The 26665-nt window shown below is 34.9% G+C and overlaps 1 protein-coding gene across 4 annotated transcripts in view; it reads right to left on the bottom strand.

The window, feature by feature from the left end:
• LOC149831636 (uncharacterized) overlaps positions 1-26452 on the bottom strand; it is a 31519-nt gene extending 5067 nt beyond the window's left edge. For 2 of the 4 annotated variants that reach the window (XM_090012155.1, XM_090012158.1), the window contains exons 1-8: positions 25934-26449; positions 24307-24543; positions 14678-14741; positions 14456-14585; positions 14232-14370; positions 3971-4228; positions 3801-3885; positions 1059-1161 (exon numbers count right to left, since the gene is read on the bottom strand). In XM_090012155.1, coding sequence (XP_089868281.1) covers positions 1059-1161; positions 3801-3885; positions 3971-4228; positions 14232-14370; positions 14456-14585; positions 14678-14741; positions 24307-24543; positions 25934-26120 — 1203 coding nt within the window. In that variant the 5' untranslated portion in view covers positions 26121-26449. Of the gene's footprint in view, positions 1-1058; positions 1162-3800; positions 3886-3970; positions 4229-14231; positions 14371-14455; positions 14586-14677; positions 14742-24306; positions 24544-25933 lie in introns of all 4 variants that reach the window. The other 2 variants (XM_090012156.1, XM_090012157.1) reach the window with 2 other exon arrangements.
• Positions 26453-26665: the final 213 nt, after the last annotated feature.

The following is a 26665-nucleotide window of genomic DNA, read 5'->3' as shown; positions in this document are numbered from 1 at the left end:
ATTCAAAAGAAAGAAATTGCAGAGGCTTTGAAGAAAATGAAATCAAGAAGGGCAGTTGGCCCAGATGGTATACCTATCGAAGCTTGGAAATGCTTGGGAGAGAAAGGTTTAGAATGGTTGACAAATCTTTTTAACAAGATTTGGCGGACAAATAAGATGCCTAATGAGTGGAGGATGAGTACTTTGGTGCCTCTATATAAGAATAAGGGTGATATACAAGATTGCACAAACTATCGTTATTCCCTCTCGTATAGAAGAACTTTTTAATACCTATCTAAATCTTTTTAAAGCCATATTTTCATGTGGGTACCTGCAAACTTTTTGAATTCTAAAGTAAATTCGTGTTCTTTGTCAGGATTTCTAAATCTTTGAAAGATTTGCCTTTGGTCAGTACTCGAAGCAATGGAACTAGGGATGCAAATGTATCGTATCCTGATCAACTAAATACATAGAAAACTCGGATTTGAATCTGGTCGGAACAGCAAAAAATCATAAAAATAACATACTGGATCTGCTCCGTTTTATTTTAATTTTTTGTGCCTTATATATATATAGTTAGCTTAAGTTATTACATTATATAGCATACTATAAGGTTTAACAAACATAGGATGGGTGACACCCCTTATGGGATTTTCCCTTTCTAACTTACCAATTGGGTCAAACTTGCTTGCTTGGCAAGCAAGTTTGATTTAGTCTATTTTTTTTCCTCCATTCTTTCTTTATTTTTGTTTTTGTTTTTCCTTCTTTGATACTCAACCCATCCTCGAAGGTTTTAGGAATCCCCCACCCCCCCCAACCCCCTTGGGGAGGGTTTCCATGCAATTAGGATACCTGTTTTAGTTTCATTTCTTGTTATCTGGATTTTTTGAAACAAAATTAAAATCATTATCATCTTATATTACAAATAAAATAAAAGAGTCAATAACAAGAATGAAACTAAAACAGGTCTTCTAATTCATCACAAGCAATATTGGCACATTGACAAACATTTATAGAATAGAAGAACAAAACGCCCGTTTCAAAAGCCAAACAAGGATGTGTAAGCTACAGATATGTACCAAGATATCCAAATCAGTCCGCACCAAAACATACTCCAAAAATTTAGAATTCCCATGCACTAATGAATAGAGAAGTAGGTCAGAGATTTCATCAAACAAGTACCTGCATCAGTAACAGAAAATACTTTCAGAATATCCAAAGGACATGTGTACAGAAATAACACAAAAAGTCATGCCTTAGATGGAAAAAGCACAGAATATGCATCGCTAATGGAGATCGAGATTTTTTCATCGAAAATGAAGAAGGTCAAGGATGGCCCACGGTGCATGTTATCTGAAGGGCAAAGATAACATGTTCAACAGTGGTGCAGTGGTATGATAGCCGGACCCTCTCCTTGTTCCACCTGCTGGCTGGATAGCAGCTTCAGCCTTTTGCCATTTCTAAGAAAGAAGAATTCTGGCTCAGTCCGAGAAAGCGCTGGTAACAATGGAAAAGTAGGTGTCCATGTAACTGCTGCATCTGCCCCCAGATCTGCAGGTTTGGCATCTACTAAAAAAGAATGCACTTTTGATAACCACGCAGTTGCTAGACAGCACGTGGAATGGCCAAGAGCAAGCCTTTTGGATATATAATTTGAGTCAATAATAGAGTGGAGGAACAACCGGCTAATGGAAAACAACTTTCAAGTTTGTCTCAGAGAGCACTTTTCTCAAAAAGAATGATCCTTTCCTTTCCTTTAAATTACGCCCAATATATTGTATCCATATCATCATATTTTTGCCAAAATATTTCACGTACTATGATATCAGATGTCCTTGAAGAGGAAGACTTTTTTTAACATGGATAGCTTTGCTTTGAGCACTTGCAAAACACTGGTTGCTACTGAAAAATCATATGCATTTCTTTACACAAATGACCACCCAAGTTTAGCTCAGCTAGCTCAATCAAGCCAATCAACAACCGGATGGATGTAAATTATACAGTTGTTAATATGGAGATGTTCTTTTTTTGCAAACCTGTGAGAAATAAGACATCAACAAAAAGACTGAGTAACAGCAGCAGGTGATCGAGTTCAATGGTTCCTCAAACAAAATATTGACTCTAAGAGATAGGGTAATAGGAAGATGACAAAATTGTTTGGAGCACGGATAGAATGAGAAGTGCCCCTTGTTTCCAAGAGAGGATGATGGGCTATTGATATTTTGTTTGAGGAGAAACACGAACTGAAAGCTAAACAATGGCAGTTTTGAAGATCTTCTAAGTGAGAAGTAGAGATCTCGCTGTCAAGTCACTGAGAGAACCTCTCCCTAGCAAGAGAATACCTGAAAAAAATCACCTCGATAAACATTGGATAACCAAATGCTAAAGCGAATAACTGCAGCCCACAAGGGCTCTGCTCATCTGGTAAGGGCGACTTGTGAATGTCACCAAGCCTACGGGACATCATAAGTTTGAAACCCATGGGGTGTCCATTGCCGCAAGGTCGAAGCTGGGTGTACTCCCCAGTGGGCAAGAGGGACCTCAGGGGTTTTATTAACTGGAGGCTTGCCAATATGCGGTCGGTGATGGGTGTGTTTCTCTTTTGGCGTAGACAAAAAACAAAAAGGCTAACTGCATCAAGCATCTAAGTAATAAGCCCACCCCAAGACGAGGGTTCTATTTCTACTTCCCTAAAGCCTAAAATAGAATAGTTGAGACGGTGATCAATTTTCCGTGCCTGGAGGGAGAAACAACAAAAGTCTTCGAGAATGCAAGATAAAGTTATGGCAATATGAGACATTTATCATCACAATAGCTGTTAAGTGAAAGTATGATGATGTATGCTGCCGAGGATCCTAAGTTCCTAACAGACTAAAATATTAGAACCTTGTTTCTACAATTTTTCATGTAGGCATAAAGATTAATCTGTCGTCTAATACTCTTGCAATGACAAATAGAACCTTGAGGATTAAACAAAAGTCAAGATTTGTTTGTTATGGGTCACTAGCTGACACGACACAAAGACCTTGGCACCGTAGGTAGGATAATTTGAAATAAAAATACTATGCCTGGAAGGCAAGGCTGCAAATCGTCCCCTCAACTCAAAGTGGGCAACTCACTAACTATTGACACTAATCCAGCGCTATGTAGTGTCAAAGGTGCTATACAACACTTGGGCCCCAGCTTCCCTAGGTGCCTATGCATTTCTTAGAACCCTACATGCACACACACACACACACATATTATGATTTTATACCTGCTAACTGTTTATGCAAAATAAGTATGATCTAACATGACATTCAAGATTGTTATTTAACATTTTGGGTAATATTTTAAATTTCACAATATACATATATGCTACTAATAAACAGCATTACCTAATGGAGCCATTCCATTCCAATCTATGACGGGCAATTCACAAATAACCAGACATGAAATAAAATGCCACATAGGTTATGTTATTCTGACATTTTACTTTTCATTTAACATTAATTTTTTCAGATATAGAATTAGTTTAATCAGAAATTATTTAAACAACTTTCTGATGCAGAAAGTAAGGACAAAAGAAACATAACTCAGAAACTGTCCACTGATCCATTCCATGAGCGCTCGCCTCCAATTCCAACAAAATAATCTATTCGCAGATTAATAATCATCAAATTTCTGATGTTTCTAGCTCCCTGTAGAGAGAGCAACTATGACAGAGCAGTAACAACTTTTCTGATGTGAGACTGTGCAATCCAAGATTTAAAGAGTAGGTCACCAGATTTACAGATCAACAAAATAAAGGCCGAAACATCAAGAAAGAGAAAAACACTTACGCTCCAAGGGTGTCAAACAAAGAAGCAAAAGGCAGTCTCACAACTGGTTCACTGTATGCATTACCCTCCACATCTACACAATCAACTGCCATGTGAAGCTGAACTAAAGTTGTAGTATGTCCAATAACACAAAGGGATTAAAATGCAACCACTAGAAAGTATGATCTTACACTGGATGTCCCTCGCATTTTCTAGAGCCTTGCAGTAGGGGTTCTCATGAAAACATGAGTCACCTTTAAGATGGAAATTAGCAACAGCACTCTCTTCAACTTTATCCAGTGAAATTTCATCAGAACAGATATGTTTCCGATAATGAATGAGGATAAGTAATATGAGAAGGCTGTTATCCGCCAATGAACCGCTTGAGCCTTTGCCGCTAGAACTGACAAGATAGCTGAATGTGTAATATGGCAATAGCACAAAAGTTGCTGCAAATATCATCTAGCATCAGTTTGTTTCAATATATGTGTGTAGAATATTCAAGAAAAGAACTCATATGTTCATTAAGAAAATATGCAAGGCAGATTGCTGCTTAAAAATGCACTCAGTCTGAATAAATCAAGAAATCAAACATTGCATTTTGAGACACTAATACATGTCAGAATGTCATTGGAAATATATTACACCAACTTGAGAAGGAACTACTAATGAACAAAATCAGAAATAAATAAAATAGAAATAAAATGTTAATCACTTTATTATAAATCACAAGGCCCTTGTGTTTGCCATTATAGGCAAGGAATATTGAAAATGGCGCTTATCATTCATATACGTAACCTCGATATTCATTATTCTTTTTTATATAGTCTTCGACCGAAATTTGAGCAAGTTAAGTCATCTTTACTTAATAGAACCTCGGCTTCTTCCATAAGTGATGTTCTTGCTCAAAAATGTCAAGAAGAAATTAGACTTTGAATGCACAAGTCTAGTAATGAGGTTCTTGTTGTATCAAGACCCGAAAACTTTGTAAAGATATATAAACCCCCTCACTTTGAGAAAAAAATCAATGAAGAAGGATATAATAGGGGTGAACACAATGGAGGAGGATATAAGGGAGGATACACTGGTGGTAAAATTACTTGTCACTATGGTAAAGAACCGAAGCATATAAGGTCAGATTGTCCCAAACTCAAAAAAGTGGTTGCGGTAAGTAAAGAGTCATGAAGAGACAAGAAAAGATGACAACTTCAATGATCTGATGATTGCCCGAATTTCGGAGGCTGTTTCACAAATCTTAAAAATCATTCCCTCTACATCCAGTACCGTTGTCTCTTTCTCTTCTTCTCCGGGTAAGACCTCTTGGATTTTGGATTCGGGAGCTTCTTTTCATATGACATATAATGAGTCTTTACTATCTTATTGCACTAATTCATATTTTTCATGTGTGTCAACCACCGATGGTACTCCTTTCAAAGTTAAAAGTACAATTTTTTTTTATAAAACTACAGGTGATTCAAATAAGTTTTTTATTCCAAATGTTAGACTTATTCTAAAACTTGACTTAAACCTTCTTTCGGTTTCTCAAATTTTTTATTATGGGTGCAAGGTCTTCTTCTCATCTAAGGCTTGTTGGTACAGGATCTCCAGTCAGGGAAGCTGATTGGGAAAAGCCATAGAAGATGAGACCTTTACTATATGGACTCTTTATGTCTACCAAAAAATTCATTTTGTAATCATGACCAAGAAAATGATTTAGATATTTGGCATAAACGATTAGGACATCCAAGTATATCCAAACTATCTTTCTTTCCATTTTTGAAAAAAAATTGTAAAGAAAAAGAATATGTAAGTAAAGATTGTATACTTGAAAAAACGCAAATGTTACCTTTTGGATCTAGAGCTTCTTTGACTAGTGAAAATTTTGAATTGTTGCATTCGGATGTATGGGGTCTCGCTCCCGTTATGTCAAAAGATGGTTACTCATATTATGTTACATTCATAAATGATTTTGGTAGACACACTTTGATCTACTTCCTTAAACTCAAATTCGAAGTTTTTTCATGCTTTAAAGATTTTCACAAATTTGTTAAAAATCAATTTAAATCAAATATTAAAATCTTTCACTCCGACTCCGAGAGAAAGTTTCTTTTAAAAGAATTTTAATCTTACCTAAACAACATGGTATTTTATACCAAAATCATGTCCTACGACTCCTCAACAAAATTGAATTGTCGAAAGAAAACATCGCCACATTATTGAAAGTACTGGAACTTTACTTATTTCAACAGATGTTTCAAAGAGGTTTTGGGCCGAAGCCGCTCTCACCGCGGTCTATTTAATAAATAGAATGCCTTCTCAAATTTTAGAAAACAAATCTCCAATTGAAATGCTTATTAAGACTACTCTCGATTTGAAAAGATTAAAAAATTCTGGATGTAAATGTTTTGTTCTTGAAAAATACAACAAACTCTCTCTTAAAGCTATTGAATGTATTTCTACTGGATATGCCGATAATAAAAAAGGCTATCGATGTTATGATTCAAAAAATGATAAGCTTTATGTATCTAGAAATGTTACATTTCTTGAAAAAGAAAATAAATTTGATTTTGAAAAACCTAAGGAAGATTCCAAATATGCTTTTTTGTTTTACTTATTGCCCAAGTCTAATTATGACAATAATGATTATACAGTTAGTGATAATGTTGAGCAAAATAATAAACCAAGAGAAGAAAGAGAACTGACTCATAATCTTATAAAATACTCTAAACGTGACAATGAGGAGCATCCATGTGCATTTGAAAAATATAGTCAACCATACAATGAAAAAGAACCTAATATTAAAAGATCTGAGTGAATACCTAGAATTCCAAATAGGTTTGTTTCATATGAATTATTTTCTCCAAACTATAGGGCATGTCTTCTAATAATTCACTCATATCATGAACCATCCAACTATAGAGAGGCCAAAGACATAAAGGAGTGGGTCGAGGCTATAAAAATAGAATTAGATGCACAACATAAAACCCATACATAGAAAGGTCAACAACTGCCTAAGGAAAAGAAGATAATAGGATGTAGATGGGTATTAAGGTCAAAACAAAGAGTGATAGATCTATAAAAAGATATAAAGCAAGATTAGTTGTGAAAAAATATTCTCAGGAATATGGTATAGATTATGAGAAAACCTTTGCCCTAGTAACTCTCATGCTTATGACTCTAGTTGCACTAGCATCTATTAGGAAATGACCTACATATCAATTAGATGTCAAGAATGCTTTCTTAAATGAAAATTTAAATGAAGAAGTTTACATGGATCCTTCTCCTAGTCTGACTATTGAAAATGATATTCTTCTTCAACTTCGAAAGGCTTTATATGGGTTTAAACAAGCTCCTAAAGCATGGTATGACCGGTTTAGTAGAACTATGATAAATTTTGGATTTAAATCCAGTTATACTGACACTACTCTTTTTGAAAGATCTACAGGTACTTCACTCGTCATATTGCTCTTGTATGTTGATGACATGATCATCACTAGAAATGATCAAAAGGAAATTGAAGAAATTAAAATTATGCTTAAGAAATCTTTTGATATGAGTGACCTTGGTTTTTTGAGATATTTTTTAGGCATTGAAGTAGCATATTCGCCAAGAAGATACATTTTGTCTCAAATAAAGTTTTTAGTTGATATTGTTGCATGTTCGGGAATCACGAACATCAAATATGCTGACACTCCTAAAATAATAAATGCTAAAATGCGAGTTGAAGACAGAGTCTAATTAGATGATTCAACTCCTTATAGGCAACTTATCGGATCACTAATGTACTTGTCTATTAGTAAACTAGATATTGTGCATGTAGTACATACTGCTAGTCAGTTTCAGCATATGCCTACATCAGTTCACATGAGTGTTGTGTTAAGAATAGTTTGATACATCAAGAAGACTATATCTAAATGGCTATTCTTCTTCTTTAAATTTCATTGCTTATATTGATTCTGATTGGGGAGGAAATCCCAATAACCGACACTCAATCATAGGTTTTTGTGTATTTGTAGGTGATTCTTTCATTTGTTGGAGATGCAAAAAAGCAAAAATTGTCTGTCTTCTACAGAAGTTGAATATAGGGCGATGGCTACATCAACAATAGAGGTCGTATGGATGAAATCCTTGCTTTCAGATATGGGTGTTGATATTTCAAAACCTTCAAAGTTGTGTTGCTACAGGTGTTCATATATATCCAACAATCACATGTTTCATAAAAAAACAAAGCATATAGAAATGGATTGCTACTATGTTCGAGAAGAATACTTGAATGGGACAATTACTTTACCATATGTTCAGTCCGATTTTCAGATTGCAGACTTCTTCACCAAAGCTTTTCCTCTACCAAGATTTTTGTTTTTTCTTAACAAACTTTCGGTGATCTCACTATAAGTTTGAGGGGGAGTGTTAACATACAGTGTATATATTTTTGTATTTAACTTATATATATATATATATATCAAGGGTATTTTGATCATTTCATGTCCTATAATAAAATACAGTCCAATAGGGACTGTAGAGTCTTTTTATCTATTTTTATTTTTCTGTTATTTTAATTGTAAGTCAACATAATTGTTGGGAGGCAGTCCAACGAATGTTGAATTGCCTCCCTCTCTTGCATGTGAGGTTTCTTCATGTATTCTTATGCTTTTTACAAGCATATGTGTGGTGATATAAAAAATATTTATTTTTATATTGTGTTCTTATAAGATTCTGATCTTGTGTGTCTCCTTTGTGAGATTGTATTTGACCCAATAGAGGTCTTTGAGCATTTGTGATCTCTTGTAGCCCTGAGTGGCATTCCATCGTGATTGTTATTCACTTTATTTCATACACTTCATACATGCATTACAAGTATACCCTCACAAGACTAAAATGCCATAATATACACACATTAACAAGAAAAAGTAAAAGAAGGATGAACATTTCAAAAATGCCCTTGTACAAAAATATGCTACAATACAACTCAAAATTTTGCAATCCCCTTGAAGTTTGATATGGCAAATGATGAATCATTGAGAGTGCGGAAATAAGAGTTCGAAAGCATGAAGAAGACCGAGTCTTTGTAAAGAAGAAGACCGAGTCTTTGTAAAGAAATCTACAAACCAACTTGTTGATCTCACACAAGGCAAAGAAATGGATCCATCAAGCAATTAATTTCTGTATGCTTGGGTTGCTTGTGAAATTCAAGATTTTTTGCAATATAAATGGCACTTTGATTGTCAAAATGAAATCTAGTGATCCTTGCAAATGCCACCCCCATATCTTTGAGTAGCCAACAAAACCACACAATTTCTGCAAATTTTCAAGTTGTAGCTCAACACTCAGCTTCCACAGTGGATGGGCCAATTCTTTCTTGTTTTTTGCTACACAAGAGACTAAAATTTCCCAAGAAAGATGTAAATCTCACTGCAAAAAGTCGATTTTGAACAGAATATCCAAAATCTAAATTAAAACATGATATAAACTCAAGAGTAAATGTCAAAATATATTGAATAATGCATAGAATTGCTGCCACATGGATTGAACATGGTGCTCTCATGAATTGACTTACTAAATCAATTGCCTAAAAATGTCATGCTAACAAGATCAAATAAATAAGACGATTTATGGGATCTTTGGGTGGTCCTTCATTAGAACTAGTGTTATCAAAAATGTGCCTTGAGGCGCAAAAGGCACACCTCGCCTTGAGGCGCGACCCTCTGTGCCTCAAGGCGCAAAAAAAAAAAAAAATTTATTTACAACAAGACTTCTGAGACATAATCAAAAATATTTTTGTAGGTTAATCTCATATATTTTCCAGGTATTTCAGTTATGTAATTAGTTTCTTAGTATATTACTATATTTTAACTTTTGTTGGTTAATCTCGTATATTTTTCAGTTATTTCAGTCATGTAATTAGTTTGTTAATATATTTTAACTTTTGTTGGTTAATCTCATATATTTTCCAGTTATGTAATCAGTTTTTTAGTTACTTTTATATGTTAATCTCATATTTTTTAGAATAATCTCATATATTTTAACTTTTGTAGGTTAATCTCATATATTTTTCAGTTATTTCAGTTATGTAATCAGTTTCTTAGTATATTTTAACTTTTGTTGGTTAATCTTGTTACGAAAACCGCGAGCAAGAAACAACCGAAGGAAACAATAAACAAGAACGATCAAACCAAACACAACAAGGACACATATTTACGTGGAAAAACCTTCCCTCAAATCCGAGAGAGAGAGAGAGAGAGTAAAAAACCACAACCGCCCAGAGGAAAAACTTTATTGCTCTTTTTCGAGCAGTTACAAGAGAGAAAGAAAAGAAAGAATTTATACAAGGCAAGGGCGACAACCCTAAACCTAAACAAGTCGGGTTTGATCCATAAGAAACTGGGTCTCAAACTTAAGCCCAAGAAAAAAATCTTTCGGGGGGAGCCCCCGGACCCCCCCTCCTGTAAGGGCAAAAACTCTAAATCAAGCTCCACAACTCATCAAATCTCATATATTTTCCAGTTATTTAATCAGTTTTTAGTTACTTTTATACATTAATCTCATATTTTTTAGAATAATCTCATATATTTTAACTTTTGTAGGTTAATCTCATATATTTTCCAGTTATTTCAGTTATGTAATCAGTTTCTTAGTATATTTTAACTTTTATTGGTTAATCTCTTATATTTTCCAGTTATGTAATCATTTTTTTAGTTACTTTTATATGTTAATCTCATATTTTTTAGTACTTATTTGAGATTTTTTATTTGTTATTGGTTGTTATTTCATCAATAAAGCATTTCTTTATTTATTTGTATTTTTAGATATTTTTTTTATAATTTTTTTAAAGTTTTCAAAAAAAAACTTTTTGAGGCTTACGCTTTGCGCCTCGAGGCTTACGCCTCGCCTCGGTTTTTGGTGGAGCGCCTCGCTATGCCTCAATGCTTTTCACAACACTGATTAGAACATTGATGTTTAGAATTAACTTTAATTGGTGTATCCACTCATGTAATGTCATTTACGTGCATGAGCAATCAAATCAATGGCATATTCATGTCAAAAAAACAACTTTTTCAGATACGCGATTTTCAAATCCAAAAATAGTGCAAGATTCTCATATCTTCATCTCAGACAACTTTCCAAGTTTGTGCTTCACAATTTCAATTATTTGGGTGTTATCATCCACTATAAATATATCATCCACATAAAGCAAAATTAAACAATGTCCTCATCAGGAAGTAGATACAAACAAGGTTGGATCATGGTAACTCTATCAATAGCCAACTAGCCATACTGTTAAGCCAATTTTAAAAACCAGCCTCACAGCTATGTCACAGGGACTGGGCCAACTGGGTGCCGCACCCGCGTCGATGCGACGCGACACGGGTGCGGCACCCGGTGCGGTCAACCTGACCCTGGGTGCATTGACCGCACCCAGGGTCATATATATATATATATATATATATATATATATATATATATATATATATATATATATATATTTATTTATTTATTTTGCCGCACCCCCGCACCTGCACCCATGTGACATAGCCTCACGGGCTTTCTTGAAGTGAAACAATATAATGCTCGTTGATGTCTAATTATCGCGACTCCAATAAAAGTTAAGAAACTTTCCAGGTTTGTGCTTCACACTTTCAATTGTTTGTATGCCATTATCCATTATAAATATATCTTTTGTTTTGACTGAAAGAATGACTTTAATTAAAAAGGAAGCAACAGACACTACGACGAGCAGTCACCAAAAAAAAACAAGCAAAGAAAGATAAAATCACAATAAAAACAAAAACATGATGAAGAGCACTTTTGTTATAATGTGATGAGCTTATCAGGCCTAAAAAACCCTAGCCTGCTGGAGCATATGCACTGCAATACATAAAGCAAAATTAAACAATGTACTCATGAGGAAGTAGATAACCCTATCAAAAGCCAACTCATCAGACCACTTAGCTAATTTCTCAAACCAAACTTATGGACTTGCTTGAAACAATACAATGCTTGAGGTAGCTGCATGTACACTTTTTTTGTACAAACATCCATTCAAGAATGCATTTCTTAATCTGTCACAAATCTCAATGTCTAGCTATGGCTACTCCAATTAAAATTAAAAAAGTTGTCGTATGAGCTTGTGGGTCAATGCATCGGCATAATCAATCCCATACTGTTGATTATAGTCTTTAACAACAAGCATCGCCTTGCACCTATGTCACATGGGTGCGGGTGCGGGGATTCGACACTTCCAAAAAACCCGGGTGCGGGGGTGCGGCAGGGGCAAAAATATAAAAAAAAAATTTATATATATATATATATAATTTTGAAGTTTTAACAGTTTAACATTTAACAGTAAACATTGTCATAAACTCATAATATGATTCATCATGCATGCAGTATATCAACCTAAATATCAAATTATCAATCAAATAAGTAAAGCAATTACATAAATCGACCTAAATATCAATCAAATAAGTATTGCATAAAAGAACTAAATTACATACCAAAGTATATCCTGATGAAGTAATGGATGTTAATAATTTTCTTCTTCATCATCAAATGCTGTCTTTTTGCTGGTTCGTTTTAATAAAAATAATAATTAATTGTATATTTAAAGAAGCACACGGTTGCATGCTTTTGAACCCTAAATATTTAGATGATCAAGACCATGGTCACAAGTTAATATATCGGCAACTTATCCTTTTCTACTCATAGCACATATCGGCTGTATATATCATGAATTTATCGAGAACCTAATTACTACAAAAATATACACAAAATCAGTAAATTTGAGGCACTAAATCTATTTCATTAACTGCAACCATCAGTTAAGAAAAATAATTTAAACTAAGAATGTGTATATAAACCATATGAAGACAAAAAATTGCAAAATTACGTCTTTTAAAAGGTAATTTTTACTACAACAAATATTCAAGTGAAACAGAAATGAAAAAAAAAACCACCGAAATATTGGACGCACAAAGGAAAACTTCGATTATACCAGGAATTAAAGGAATATTAACTTAAACGAAAAGGAATTATATGAGAAAAAAAAGATAAATATATTGCAGCAAACAAAGATTTGCACGAAATTAAGAAGACTATATACCTCCCATGTATTAATCTCCCACTACGGCAAACCCACCAAATGAAAGGAAAAACAAAGACAGCAAAAAGAAAGATAACATGGAAAACATAAAGGGGAGGGGCTCGGCCCCTCCCCTGTCGACCCAAAAAAGAAAAACATAAAAGGGAGGGGCTCGGCCCCTCCCCTGTCGACCCAATCGACCCAAAAAAAGAGGTAGATGGGGGAGGGGCTCGGCCCCTCCTGTGCCAAAAAACAAGGGAGCAGGGGAGGCTCAGCCCCTCCCCTGCCGACCCAACAAGAGACCGAGAGGGGGGGGGGGGGGGGGGGTGCTCGGCCCCTCCCCAGCCGACCCAAGAAGAGAGTGAGAGACATACCTACGAAAGGAGAGGAGGAGTCTGGGAGGCGGAGCTGGGGCGGCGATGGGAGAGCTCGAGCTCAGGGGGAGAGAGAGGAGAGATTAGGGCAAAAAAAAATTTTTGCCCTAATCCACCTCCTTTTCATCGGGGGAAATTTTTTTTTTCGCCCAAAATTGTGGACAAAAATGACCCTGGGTGTGTTGACCGCACCCAGGGTCGTGTTGACCGCACCCGGTGCCGCACCCGCACGCGATCCCGCGTCGCGTCGACGCGGGTGCGGCATCTGTTTTGCCGAGTCCCTGTGACATAGCCTTGCACCTTACAATAGGGAAAATCTTTTATAAACATAGATCTAAGCATCAAATCTTTTAAGTACAAGATCAAAACAAGAATACTATTTGTGACCCTCAAATACCCACACAACATTTTACGATTTTATGAGAGTTTGTGTATCTCGTGATTGGGATATAAAGCAACATAAGTGTTACAAAAACTTGCAAGAATGATTAGTCTAGTGGGTGACCATGGAGGTTTTGGCATGCCAAGATTCCTACAAAAATACCTGAAGGCACACAATTAATTAGCAGTAGTTCCATACACATATGTTATGCCTAAAAAGGCTTTGAAACACAACTGGCAAAGAGGAGCACTTGGGTGGTTTCAGGAATTTGTCTATTTTTATATTCAATAGCCTATTTTGCTCTGGAGTATGCAGACACAATCTTTTTATGCAGGATCCCTTTTTGAGTAAGTTCTAACATTATCCCATAGAATAAGTTCTAACCTTATCCTATAGTAATTTTGTAGAAAAAAGAGCAGCTTAAAAACCTGAAAGGTCATTTTATGATATTTGAATTTGATTAGTTTATGGATTATTTCTATGAAATGTTATCTATTTCATGCCAAAATATCGAGCACCAACTTGATATGAAGGGAAGTAAAAAAGGATACTATCAAATGAATGGAAATATTATAGCTATATAAATGTTTGCAATTTGGTACTCAAAACATGCATACCAGCCGCAGAACCAACTTTCTGTAGAACACCAGGTTGGCCTCTAGAAATGGGATAAGAGGTAGAATTGAAAGGTATCTGAGGCCTTGTAATATAAGTAAGCAACAACCTCCGAATGACAGAGCAAACTAAGCCAGTTTCCTGCAAAAAGAAAGATAAGTCAAGTAAATACCACTTAGAGTTATGGCATTCGTAATTCAAAAATTCAAGATCTCTTGATCATTACTTGAACCATCGCAGCATCAATAAATGGGTTAACATCTTTTGGCCCTGGAGAAAGCCCAAAACGAAGCTGGGTTGACATAGCCACAAGCATCAAGTTAAGTACCTCATGATGGAGGAGACACGAATGGGAACTTGCAATGAAGTATGGTAAGAATTATCAGGAAAACACCATCAGGAACTACTAAAACAGGAAAGCATATTTATTCTGAGAATCAGGATAAACCTTATTTCTGAGAAGCTGATAAAGCTCAGTAAACCCCTTATGATGAAAATTTCATTGTTGTGGTCTGCCATAACCAAATCATCACACTAAGCTCACAGTTAACTCCCAAGAATATAGCTTAAAATAATTTGAAACAAGAATAACTGAATAAAACACTCAGGATCATTTGGAGCAAACATAAGCATGGTTAGTTTTAAGCATTTAAACCTGAAATATTACAGTCTGAAACATAGTAACCCTTAAAGCATGAAAATCAAGCAGGGAGAGAAAATTAATTGCATAGAAAATCGAATTCACATGAAAAGTGCACATTCTCAACTACCAATGTGCCACAGTAATTCATAATGAGGAGGAAAAGTAAGGAAAGAAATACTTGGAGTGTAAAGAAGTTCACTTTGCTCATCTTAACAAATGAGAAAGGGTCATCGTATGGTGTCCCCAGAAAGAATTATAAACCATGCCAAAGATGGAGCTGCTTACAATAAAAAATTAAGCCAAATTTTAACAGTAAATCCTTGCACAGGACCCTTTGGTAAAAACACCATGATCTTGTAATGAAACACCTCACTCAGGACGCACAAAGCACACCCACAAATCGTCCAAAGCACAAAAACTACTAAGGGCTTATGAAGAACACAATCACAAAGTGCGCATGTACAAGTCCACTATCGGACAATCCAAAAAGCACTAAGGCTTATACATGTACAAGAGTGCATACAATATCAAAAGAGAGTAATTAAAAATAATGAATTTATTCATCAAGGAGCTTCAAAGAAGCTTACAAATATAAGGGACCTTAAGACCTTATTTATAGACAAGAAGAGGCCAAGAGGGAGCCCTCCAAAATATTTGTGACCGTTGGGAGTACTCCCAACGACTATAAGAAGGCATTTTACAAGAATGTCATTACATAATGAGATAAAATACAAAAAATTAAAAGAAGAATAAAGAAAAACATATTCTCTAACATGTACAAAACGATCAAAATGCCCCTGGTGGGCAACCTAAATTACATTACTAATTATAGTTATATATACATATATTGATAATGCATTCATGATTAGCATAAAAATCATACATTTATGTGTCTTTTATTGTTTTACATCTCATGTTTATGATGTTTCGGAATCAAGGAGCTATGACTTGAATCTCATGAAATTTAGAGTTAAAATCAGAAAATTGTCTCCATTTTCAGTTCTGGATTGAAGCTCGAGGTGAATCGGATCTCAATCCATTCCAAATCAAGTTAATTGGATCATGAATCCAATTCAAACATGATCAGTAAACTCAAAATCCAAATCCAATTCAAAAATTTCCAAGAAACCCCTTTTGGAAATGGCGCCACCTTGTTTTTTCAATTTCTATTTCAAATAGGTGGTGTTTTGAATTTTTAAAGAATTTTAAAATTTAATTTGTAAAGTGTAATTATACCACTATAAATACTTTACATGAGGGGGCTTGAAAGGGGTCTTCACCCTATTTCACGCATATCCTTCTTCTCCTCTAATCCCCTTTCCTCTCTATTCCATGCAAATCCTCTTCTTCTTCCTTTTCTATTCTCTTCTTCTATTTTCTTTTCTTTCACCATGGATCTGAGCATGGAGATCCAATCCGAAGGTGTAAAACCCGTAATTTTTAAGAATTATTAATAAATAAAGAACTCATTTTTTTATCTCCAAATTAGAAATGTGCTTCTAGCTTTTGAATTTTATTTATTTATTTATTATATATTCATTTGTTCATTCAAGCCAATCAGGATATAATTTGTATTTATATAACTATTTTGGGTTATAAATCACTATATATGTATTATATTTAAATATATTTTTTATGGAGTTTGTAAATTATTAGAGTGTATTTGTGTGTTATTTGGCTCTTGGTAATGATTTATAGGGTAATTTGCTATTTTTGGCTAATATTGTTATAATTGACATTTTTTGAGTTTTTGGCATTTGCGATCACACACGAAGGGTTTGTTGTATTGCTTGGGTAGCGGTCTTTGCGGACTTCAAAACTCCTCGGTCTTTTGAGTTTTGATTCATTGTTCTTCACATTATTAAGGTAAGATACCTTAACTGAACTTGTAGAAAGCATGTTTAGGCACTAATTGTGTAAGCATGATGTCGTTGCACTGAATATTTAAATGAATTGCAAATATAAGTTATGCTCACACACTTCACTTAGTGATGGATATCTAGGACTCTTGTGATTGTAATTCGGAGATCATGCTTGTCATGATTGTAGTTAGCGGAATATGGAATGTGTTTGCTGCAAGTACACCTGTGTGTGGGTTTGAATGCCCGTACACTTATGAATGTATAATATATACGCAATGTGTGCCATCATACTTTGGTTTACGGATACTATGTTGCTTTGTATGTTTGTATGAATTTGATACATGGTGCACATATAACTACTATGGATATGTATAAGTCGTGTTCGATGCATAATGTGAATGTTATATATATTGTCTTGTCATATGATGGACTCATTTATTCTTGTATGAAAGAATGCATGTGAATGTTATAAATTGTTTTGAGCTTATACGTCTTGTTTGCTTGAGAAATATATGTGTATGATGTACGGTAGGATGGTCAATGAGATTTTGACCAACCCTTACACAATTATATCTAAGGTGATATATTGATTAACGTGGTGAAAAATGCATGACTTTTATTGTGTGTGCAAATCTCAAACTATGTAGGAGTTATGTATGTTGAGGTTTAGTTGCTTCGTATTATGAAATGTGCATGTTCACGTATGCAGGTATAAAACTCATGTTTTGTTTACGCATGCTTCCAGGTTCAATTTACAAAGTGTAATGTTCTTTGTGGCGATGATATGATGTGTAGGATAATATGCTTTTGTATGATATGATTTAAATACCACGTGAAATGAAATTATGAATGCATGCGATAAATGTTTAAGTTCAATAGTGAACTTTGGTTCATGAAGCCTTATTGCTTAAATGTGTGATTTTATAATTTTAATGCCATATAAAGTGATGTATGATGTGATGCTTTGATTGTATACATGCTTATGCCCATGTTGATGGCTATCAACCCTGAGAGTTGTCAATTGTATTGATGCATGTATCACAATAGTTTTCACTGGATATGGTACTCGTTGATGAACTGTTCTCAAAGGATTCTCTGTGAGGGTGTGCATGACTAGATCAGGTAATCCGGCTAGAACGGTAAGTCTCTCTGAGGAAGTGCATTATTCAAGAGCGGGTAGCCCGCGAAGACGGTATATTCCTTTGAGGAAGTGCATTATCCAAGACCAGGCAGACCATCTGTCTAGGGCGGTAACTCCTTGTGAAGTTGAACATTTCTTAGACCTGGTGATCCAGCGTAGATTTTGTAAATCTTTATTATGAATAAATGAAATGTTATGATGAATTACGATGATCTTCTGAGTTAATTGAGATAGCCAGTTATGAATCTATTGATTTGGCTTTTTATATTATAGCATGATTATATATTGAACTCAGATATGATAATCAGATCCTTATTGATTTTAGATCTTGATATAAGGTTATGATTGTGACGCTTATGTTAGTGTATAGGTGAATGACACATCACGCCTACAAATGACTAGTTTTGACTTATTAGGTAAAATGATAGATCACGCCTACATAGTTTCATTGCAAATGATTGCATTATGATTGTCTAAGTAAATATATCACACCTATGTATCATGATTGATGTGTATCATGATTGATGTGTATCATGAATATCTAACTAAATTATTTATAAGGTATGTGCGTGTGTTTCACGTTGGAATGGTCAAATATGATTTGACTTATTATTTATAAGAATTATGAATGCATACGAAAATGATGCAATGATCTGAAAGTCTTAGATGCATATATATATATATATATATATATATATATATATATATTTATGTGTTGTATGACTTGAATGCATATAGATTATGCTTTATTACGTGAGTTAAGGTTGAATAGAATATTAAGTGATGAAATGCTTTTAAATGCTTTATGTTCGAATGCTTAAAATGAATGACTCATAGGACGTTGTTTCTTTGTCTATCAATTGATGATGGATGAATAATATATCTTTACCTTTAAACGCTTGATATGTTTTCTTTAAGTTTGAGTTTGGGTTGCTTTACCAGACTTTAGCGAGTCTGACCCATTTTATGGGGGACGAGTAATGCAGGTAAAGTATGATGAGTAGTTGGAGTGAAGGGTTGGTCGAGCTGCATCCTCGAGGGTCCACTCTTACCTTGCGATTTTGGTATTCATGATCTTTTCGTTTTAAGTACTTGATCATGTAGAGACTGAAGTCTTTTTTCATACTTTGATTTGAAATGAAATTAAAACTCTTCATATTTCAGTCTTATATTGTACGTGGTTTGAAATTGTATATCCCATACATTTTGATTTGATTGTTATCTTTAGTGTAACCGCGCCCAAAGTCTTAACCGTTTTTAAAAATCGTTTTTGCATTATAAGATCTGATTTACTTTTACTTATAAAAAAAAATTGGTCTCGAAATTTCAATTTTTGAACTATAATTAAGGTTAAAATTTTTGGGGTGTTACAGAAGGTATTGTTGCACATCAAATGAATGTGGAGTACGCTCTCTTCTCAACCAAAGCCGCCGGAATTGCCAGATCATTAATCCGGTAAGTTCTTCTCCATAACATGCATAGATTTGTGTGTTTCTTCTTCTTTTTTTTAGATTTTGTTTTGCGGATTTGATTTCTGTAATTTTTTTTAAGTTCTTGATTCTTGTTCATTTCTTTTAATTGAAGATCAAAAGAAAATAAAATTCAATATCTGATTAGCGCTTTTGGAATTGGTGCAAGTCCAATTCCAATCAGCCAATTGGATTGGATTCATTAGATCTAGATCTGGTTTTAATTTCAGTATTGTTGCTTTTGTTTTCCTCGTTAGATCAGATTAGCTCAGATCAAATCAATTGATTCGTGTTTGATCTGATTTTTTATTTCAATTTTAGCAAAATCGCAAAAAGAGAATGATGATCCATACTCAATTGGCACAAATCCAATTGTAGTCGTTGATCGTTTCATTCCAAAAGCATAGATTCGATTTTTGTATTTCAATTTTTTTGTGTTTCTTTAATTGCATTATGTAATTAGTTAGAGTAGAAAGTAGATTCTCTTGCTGGAAATTTGATTCATTCATTCTTTGATTCGATCAATTGAATCAAAGTATGAGAATCAATAATCTTGAATTTCTATTTCATTTTGATTTTCTATCAAATTTTGTTTTTAATATAAGTTGAGTTTTCATATTCCAAATTGAGATCCGTAAATTGGATCAGAATCTTGAATGAGTCTATTTTCATTCTAGAGAATTTCATCAAGATCTGATTCTGCTTCCCAGACTGTCACGGAATTTTCCGGCAACCTATCCAGAAAACTCTATTAGTGTTGTTCTGTTTCGTTTTATATTTCTGCTGGATTTTGTTTTTAGGATATCTGAAGCTTCCGGATTCCGAATTCGAATATGTAAAGTAGATTGGATTCCTGGATGAATCTAGTTTCAATTTGAAAATTTTCATCCATTACCAATTCAATTTGATATACTGACATAGTCGGATACAAGAAGTTGTCAAAAAATTTCTGAGCAATTTCCTGTTCATTTAACTGTTCCAGGAGTTTCGCACAGAATTTTTCAATTACATAAATTAGATACGGTTCCTACGCGTGTTAGGATTCTTCCTGCAAATTTTCAGCAGAAACCGAATTCATTTGCTATATTGTTCTACGACTTTCCCAAAACTGGTTCTGATAGGTTTTTTTGAAATTGCACAGGACAGATTTATAGTTAGCTTGCTAACCCCTTTTAGTGTAGTATTTTGCATTTCGTGTTTGTGTGTTCACTTTTTGCAGGTGGTTGCCACATACGAGGTGCAGTGTGCTGAAGTGGATTTGGATCTCCCGTGAAGGAGCAAAAGTGAATCTCTCATTTCTTCTGTTGTTTTCTTTTTCATTTTTTTTTCGTATTAAGGCCTCAAGGCCACATTCAAAGTTTGTAATTAATTTTCTTTCAGCACTTGAGTTGTAATAAGTCTTTAAACATTTCGTTTTTATATTTTTAGTTAATTTGTAATTTTGTTTAGGCAATAAAGCATTCATTTCCGTGGAATACAAAGTTTCTCAAATCCGTTCCCTGAATTCGACCTCGATCTCACCCTAGTGTGAGCCGGTTTTTATCATTTGGTGTTCGGCTTTCACAAACCATTTTCGCAAAAATACATCTTTAAAATCGATTTCATAAAACTTACACCAAATATCTTGAATATATATATATATATAACTATCTATGAAATTATATATATAACTTAACAGATCTGTATGGACTTAGCATTATATACTTGGCCTCTTTATTAAAAATTCAGCATATGCATAAAATTCATTCTTCATAAGATACCAGTAATGCAAGAACTCATTAATTTGACATAAGAAATGCATGCATGGGATAACATTGGAGTAAGCAACCCAAAACATTTGCCAAAGAAAAAAAAAACTTATATAAAAAGTTAGGAGGTTTAACACATAAAAGTACGACATCAACGAAGTCACACTTTTTATGACAATAGCATGCCTGCATGTGAGTCACTATGGGGCGGATCTCCTCCCTTAGAGTTGTCACGTTTGGATGGCTGGTTTCTTTGGACAAAGTACTAACCCTTTCTAGTCAAAAATACATGGCCTTGCACTAGTCAGCCAATAGTTATAATTGCTCAGAAGAATCAGGTACAATTCTCACAAGTTCTGGGAGCAACTCTGATTTCATCATAGACCCCCAGCATTTGGTCAGTATTAGTGCCTTAGTGCTCAAGATAGATGGCCAGGTTTGTATATTTATTGCATTGGGCATCCCAGGACTGGCACTCTTTAAGGGCTAATTTGATTGCACAGGGAAACATATCAAAATGGTAAAACATGTCAAAAAAATGTGGGGCCCATTTTTTTCCTATGTGACGCAAAAACAACTTTCCTGAATTAAATGTGCCTTAAAAAGTTCTTCTTTTTTCATAAAAAAAAAAGGTCTGCCTGTAAATAAAAAAAAAAGTCATTCAATATCATGATGGAAGACCAAGGTGGCAAACCAAAAGATACCAACTCAAAGATAGCATACAGTAGCACGTGGACTGCTAAGACATCTAATAATCTACCAATACTTCGCAAAGGCATTTTCACACTTCAACTTATTATAACTAAAAATCATTGCTATCGATTTAGGTACTTTCGACAATTTTAGTTTCCACATGTAGACCATTTTAACTTGCCTCCATGGTCAATCCAAGGAACAAAATGTGGTTTACAGTGTATTATCTCCAATATAACAATATACTTCTGTTCTGAAAAAATATCAAATACCTATCTGTTCATTATATTCTCACCTGTTCATCTTGCATGTCAATTTCATCAAAAGTTTATGTCTCAGATTCAATTCATGATCTTAAAACACCCAAAGGAATATGCCTCTTTAGATTGTTTTTCAACAAACCTGTAAACGCTTCCATCAAATATCCTTATGTAACATCCCAAACCTATTCACTTAAGTCCAGACTTCCAAGACTTAAATCAACTCTGTAAGACAATGCTTCATGAGCCAACAGGCTTTGTTTTCCACCTATGATTATATCTAAAGATATTCTCATTGTCAATGTCTCACATGTATCATAGTTACAAATGTTCTCGGCAATGGAATATCTCAGGAGATTCTGAAAAACTTGTTTTCTGAAAAAAATCTCAGGAAAATATGGTTTGTTTACCCATATGGTAGATAAATAAGAAAATAGTGTTAAAAAAAAACATAAAAAAGTACTTACTATGTGGTATGTTTAAGATACTACATGTATGATAAAGCCATGAATAAGATATTCCACGTACAGATAAACCAGGGTTACCGGAAGCGTTATAGGACCCAGGGAAGCACATTACCCCGAAGTGCGTTTTGGAAGCGCGAAACGTGGTGCTTCCGAACGCGCTGGGAAGCACCATACATAAATGGGAAGGCTTTTTTTTCCTTCTTGTTTTTTCCCCTTTTTCGCTTCCCCCTCGCTTCCAGTTCGCTTCCTATGTCACTTTTCTTCTCACTTTCAAGATAATTCCTGGTTTGCCTCTACGTCATCTTGTGCTTCCCGCTTCCTAAAATTTTAGAAGTGTCTCGCTTCCCGCTTCCCGCTTCATGAATCGCTTCCCGCTCCCGCTTCCCCGACTGGCAACTCTGAGATAAACCCACAACCAAATAGTCTCATACAGTTCAGGAAGAGGAAAACCAGCCCCTCCTGTCTCTATTTAAGAGGCCACATGCCCCTCTGTGTTTCACACTCAAAATGTGGTCAGTTCACCTGGATTACCCACATAAGCATCACTTTTTCAACATTTTTTAACTTTTTCTGTTGTGTTTTGAATGTGGGCATAATGTACAAAAGTGTCCTCTCCTAAGAGTAAACATATCTTACGATATTTTGCAACATTTAAAATCACGATAATATGCTATATTTTCAAAATAAGCAAGATTTTGAAAATCTCACAATATTATTGGGATTGTTACAGTTTGTGAATACATCGTGATAATATCATGAGATTTTCAAAATCTCAAGGGCTATGATTATCACATAATGAAGGCATACCATAAAATACACATTTCAGCACTTCGCATTCATTTCTTTGGTAGAAGAAAATAAGTATTATCAGCTACATTTCAACAATCATGCTCAATACAAAATGAGTAACATGACTCATTTCCATTCATTGGCTCTTATCTGGTAGCATATTTTTCAAACATGAATTGTCCAAAAGCATACATATTAACCATACAACTTTATTGGCACTCATTAATGCACCATTTCTAGTATGCACATACAGGCAATTACTTTAGAATAAATGCTCAGTTATAAAGAGCTTTCAATACAATTCAAACTGTAATTTGGGTAAGCATTAGTCAAAGTCTATCATTTTGTTATGTCATTTACTCCTAACATGAACATTGACAGGAAGATTTTTAGATACTTAGGGTGTATTTGATAGTCACTAGAAACTTTAGGTTCAACCATGCAGCCCATAAATTTTGAGAGATTTTTTTTAAGTAAAAAAGCCGCATCCCAACAGATGGAGATAAAGGTTTCTTTACCCGAAAAAAGATCCCTCTTTGGTTCGTATTGCACAAGGGAAAAGTGTGTGCACCACAGGTTTTTGTAGAAACTTTGCCTAAAGGTTTTTTCCGCCTATGCAATCAAACACGCCCTTAAATGTTTCCTAGCAACTAGCAGCCAGCAACTAAAGAGCCATAAGTGAAAGTAACACATTCAGAATGACAGATCACCAGTTTTGTCCATGGCAATCACAAGAAAAATCAAAAACATTTTCATAATTTCATTAGATCACCAAGAACAGAATCACTGCAAGGACATGGATCTGGTTGCAAACGCTTTACCCTGAGGGGTTGTTTGCTATTATCCCAAGACAGGAATATGCTCCAATGGAGAGAGAGAGAGAGAGAGGTATTCTTGTTGCAATAAAATTCCCAGTCAAATTAATTACGAAGTAACTGAGAAAGAGGTTGGTATTCTTGTTGTAATAAACTTGCCACTCAAATTAATAATGAAGTAACTGATTACCATTTGGAAAATTGTTCTGCATTTCTTCTTCATCAAGGTTGAGAGAGAGCTCATCCAAGTTGTCATTCTTGGCTTGTTCAATGAAGTACTTCAAGAAAATAGAAGATATATGTGATGCATTTATAGCTTTCACATAAAGAGTGGAAGGCCCTGCACCTACAGCTATCAATTCTTGCAAACACCAAACTAGAAGAACCATAATCTTTGTAAGATGTCGCGTGTAGTGGTTGTTCTGTGCTGCATAAGCACAAAGTAATCAACAACAAAACCCCATGAGAGTTCAACTTACCAAACTTTATGAGAAAAAAATTTGAAAATCAAATAATGCACAAATATGGAATGAACCAACCCTATTAGTTTATCTAATGGCTCAACAACATGAAAAAGTTACAGGTATAATTTTCTTTTAATTGTATGCTACGCTGTTAATGCCAATGTTGTTAAAATCGGTTCACTAGGTGAATCGGTTTCTTAAAAAAATGAATAAATTGAATCGAAGCTGAATCGGTCAACTTTCACCATCAAATGACACGTGCCATTTGAAAATAAAATATATTAAAAATATTTAACCCCCTTAAAAGAATATTTAAAATCCGAATTGAATAGGCCCTTTTAGAATCGCTGTTGGGCCGATTCAGAACGATTTTAATAACATTGCTTAATGCATTCTATAAGAACTAGATATGTTATGGACAAGCAAATGTAACACAGCCATACTTTATGTTCTGATAATGAAACAATCGAGATTGCCATGCTTTATCTTCAGCCAAGAGAATAACACAATAAATTTTACTAGCTTGCATCAGTAAGCTTCTAGCTCCTTTCGAAATATGCTCAACTGAGAAGCATCAACTCTTCCCAAAGAAGGAAATCAGGCTAGCTAGGCATGGTCAACCTAATGCATTCTATAAGAACTTTCATGTGCATAACAGATCACCTGATTTAAGTGATGCTCGTGGCAAGTACACCTTGAGTCAGATGTATGACTCATGTGCAGGCTCTTGAACATAGAAATGACTCACCAATATCACTATTTTCTTGATTTTAAAGACTTTTTCCCCAAGTAAAAAACTTCAAAAATATCGTGGAACATTAAAAAAACAAAAATAAAAAATATTGTGCTTATATCAGTCATCAGTATCGTTCTCCGCAAAATTCTTCGCTAGGATTTTTCTCAGGAGTTTTCTAAAAAATGGTTTTTCTCGGGAATAAAAACTGGAAGTTTTAAAATTTTAAAAATTGCATAGAAAATAAAACAGATAATAATAAGTTTTAATTTTTCTCTTATGAAAATATAAAGAAACAGTTAGAGAAGTTTCTAAAATATAAAAGACACAAAGAATAAAAAAAAATGTGTGCTTACAGTATATAAAATAAGATTTTTTTAAAATATCATGATATTATTGTAAAATATCGCGACATTTTCACGCTTTCTCAACTGTATAAAAAAACAATTAAAATCGCCATTTTTTTCCAAATATTGGCGATGTTGGTGAATGGTGATCGAAGAAGAGTAAGGGAAACCACACAATTTACATAATTCAGAGCGCAAATAGAACAAGGAAATGCATCGGGAATAAATAGAGGATCAAAAAAATCACGCGAAACAAGGGAATTGGCAACCGACCTAGAGTACGGCAGGCGTGAAGGACGCTCTCCTGCGGCCACTGGAGAGTCAAGGGCAGCTCGAGTAGCTCTTGCCAGAAATCCGACGAGAGCGAGACCGATTTCTCGCCGACGAAGATGCTGAGGAGGCCCTCTGCCTTCTCCCGCGGCCGCACGCCCTCCCTGGGCGTGGACGGGACGCCTCCCATGCCCCCCTCTCTCTCCTTCTCCCTCCGGATCGCCTCTCCTCACCGGGAGAAGCTACGGTTTCCAGATCCTCCTTCACCGAGAGATCCCGAGATTCATCTGCGCGAAGAAACAAAGAAAAAAAAAACACTAAACCTAGAAATGCAGCAAGAAGAAGAAGAAGAGGAATCGGAGAGAAAAAGAAAGAGTGAGAACGTAGGGAAAGAGGACGAAGAATTAGGGTTTATGAGTCTTCTCTTCTTTCTCCTTCTTCTTCTCGGATCGATCGGCGAGAGGGAAAACCCACGAGGACGACGGGAAGCTTACGCAAGAAGGCGAGCGAGAAAAATGAAAATGAAAATGAAAATGAAATTATGTTTTTTTTTTACATTTTCTCATTATGTTTTTATCATGTTACAAACAACCAAAAAACTTTCTTTTGGAGAACTTCTCATACCAAAAACTCTCCGTAGGCTAAACTTTGTTTTTCCTATGAGAGTTTTTTTCTTTCTTACAAATGTGCCTTAATACCCGACTTGTTTCACTTATTCAAAGTCGGATTCACTGT

This window comes from Nuphar pumila, chromosome 7 (genome assembly GCF_984573655.1).
Source record: "Nuphar pumila chromosome 7, dmNupPumi1.hap1.1, whole genome shotgun sequence".
Lineage (NCBI taxonomy): Eukaryota > Viridiplantae > Streptophyta > Magnoliopsida > Nymphaeales > Nymphaeaceae > Nuphar > Nuphar pumila.
This window is presented reverse-complemented; position numbering and strand designations above follow the sequence as displayed.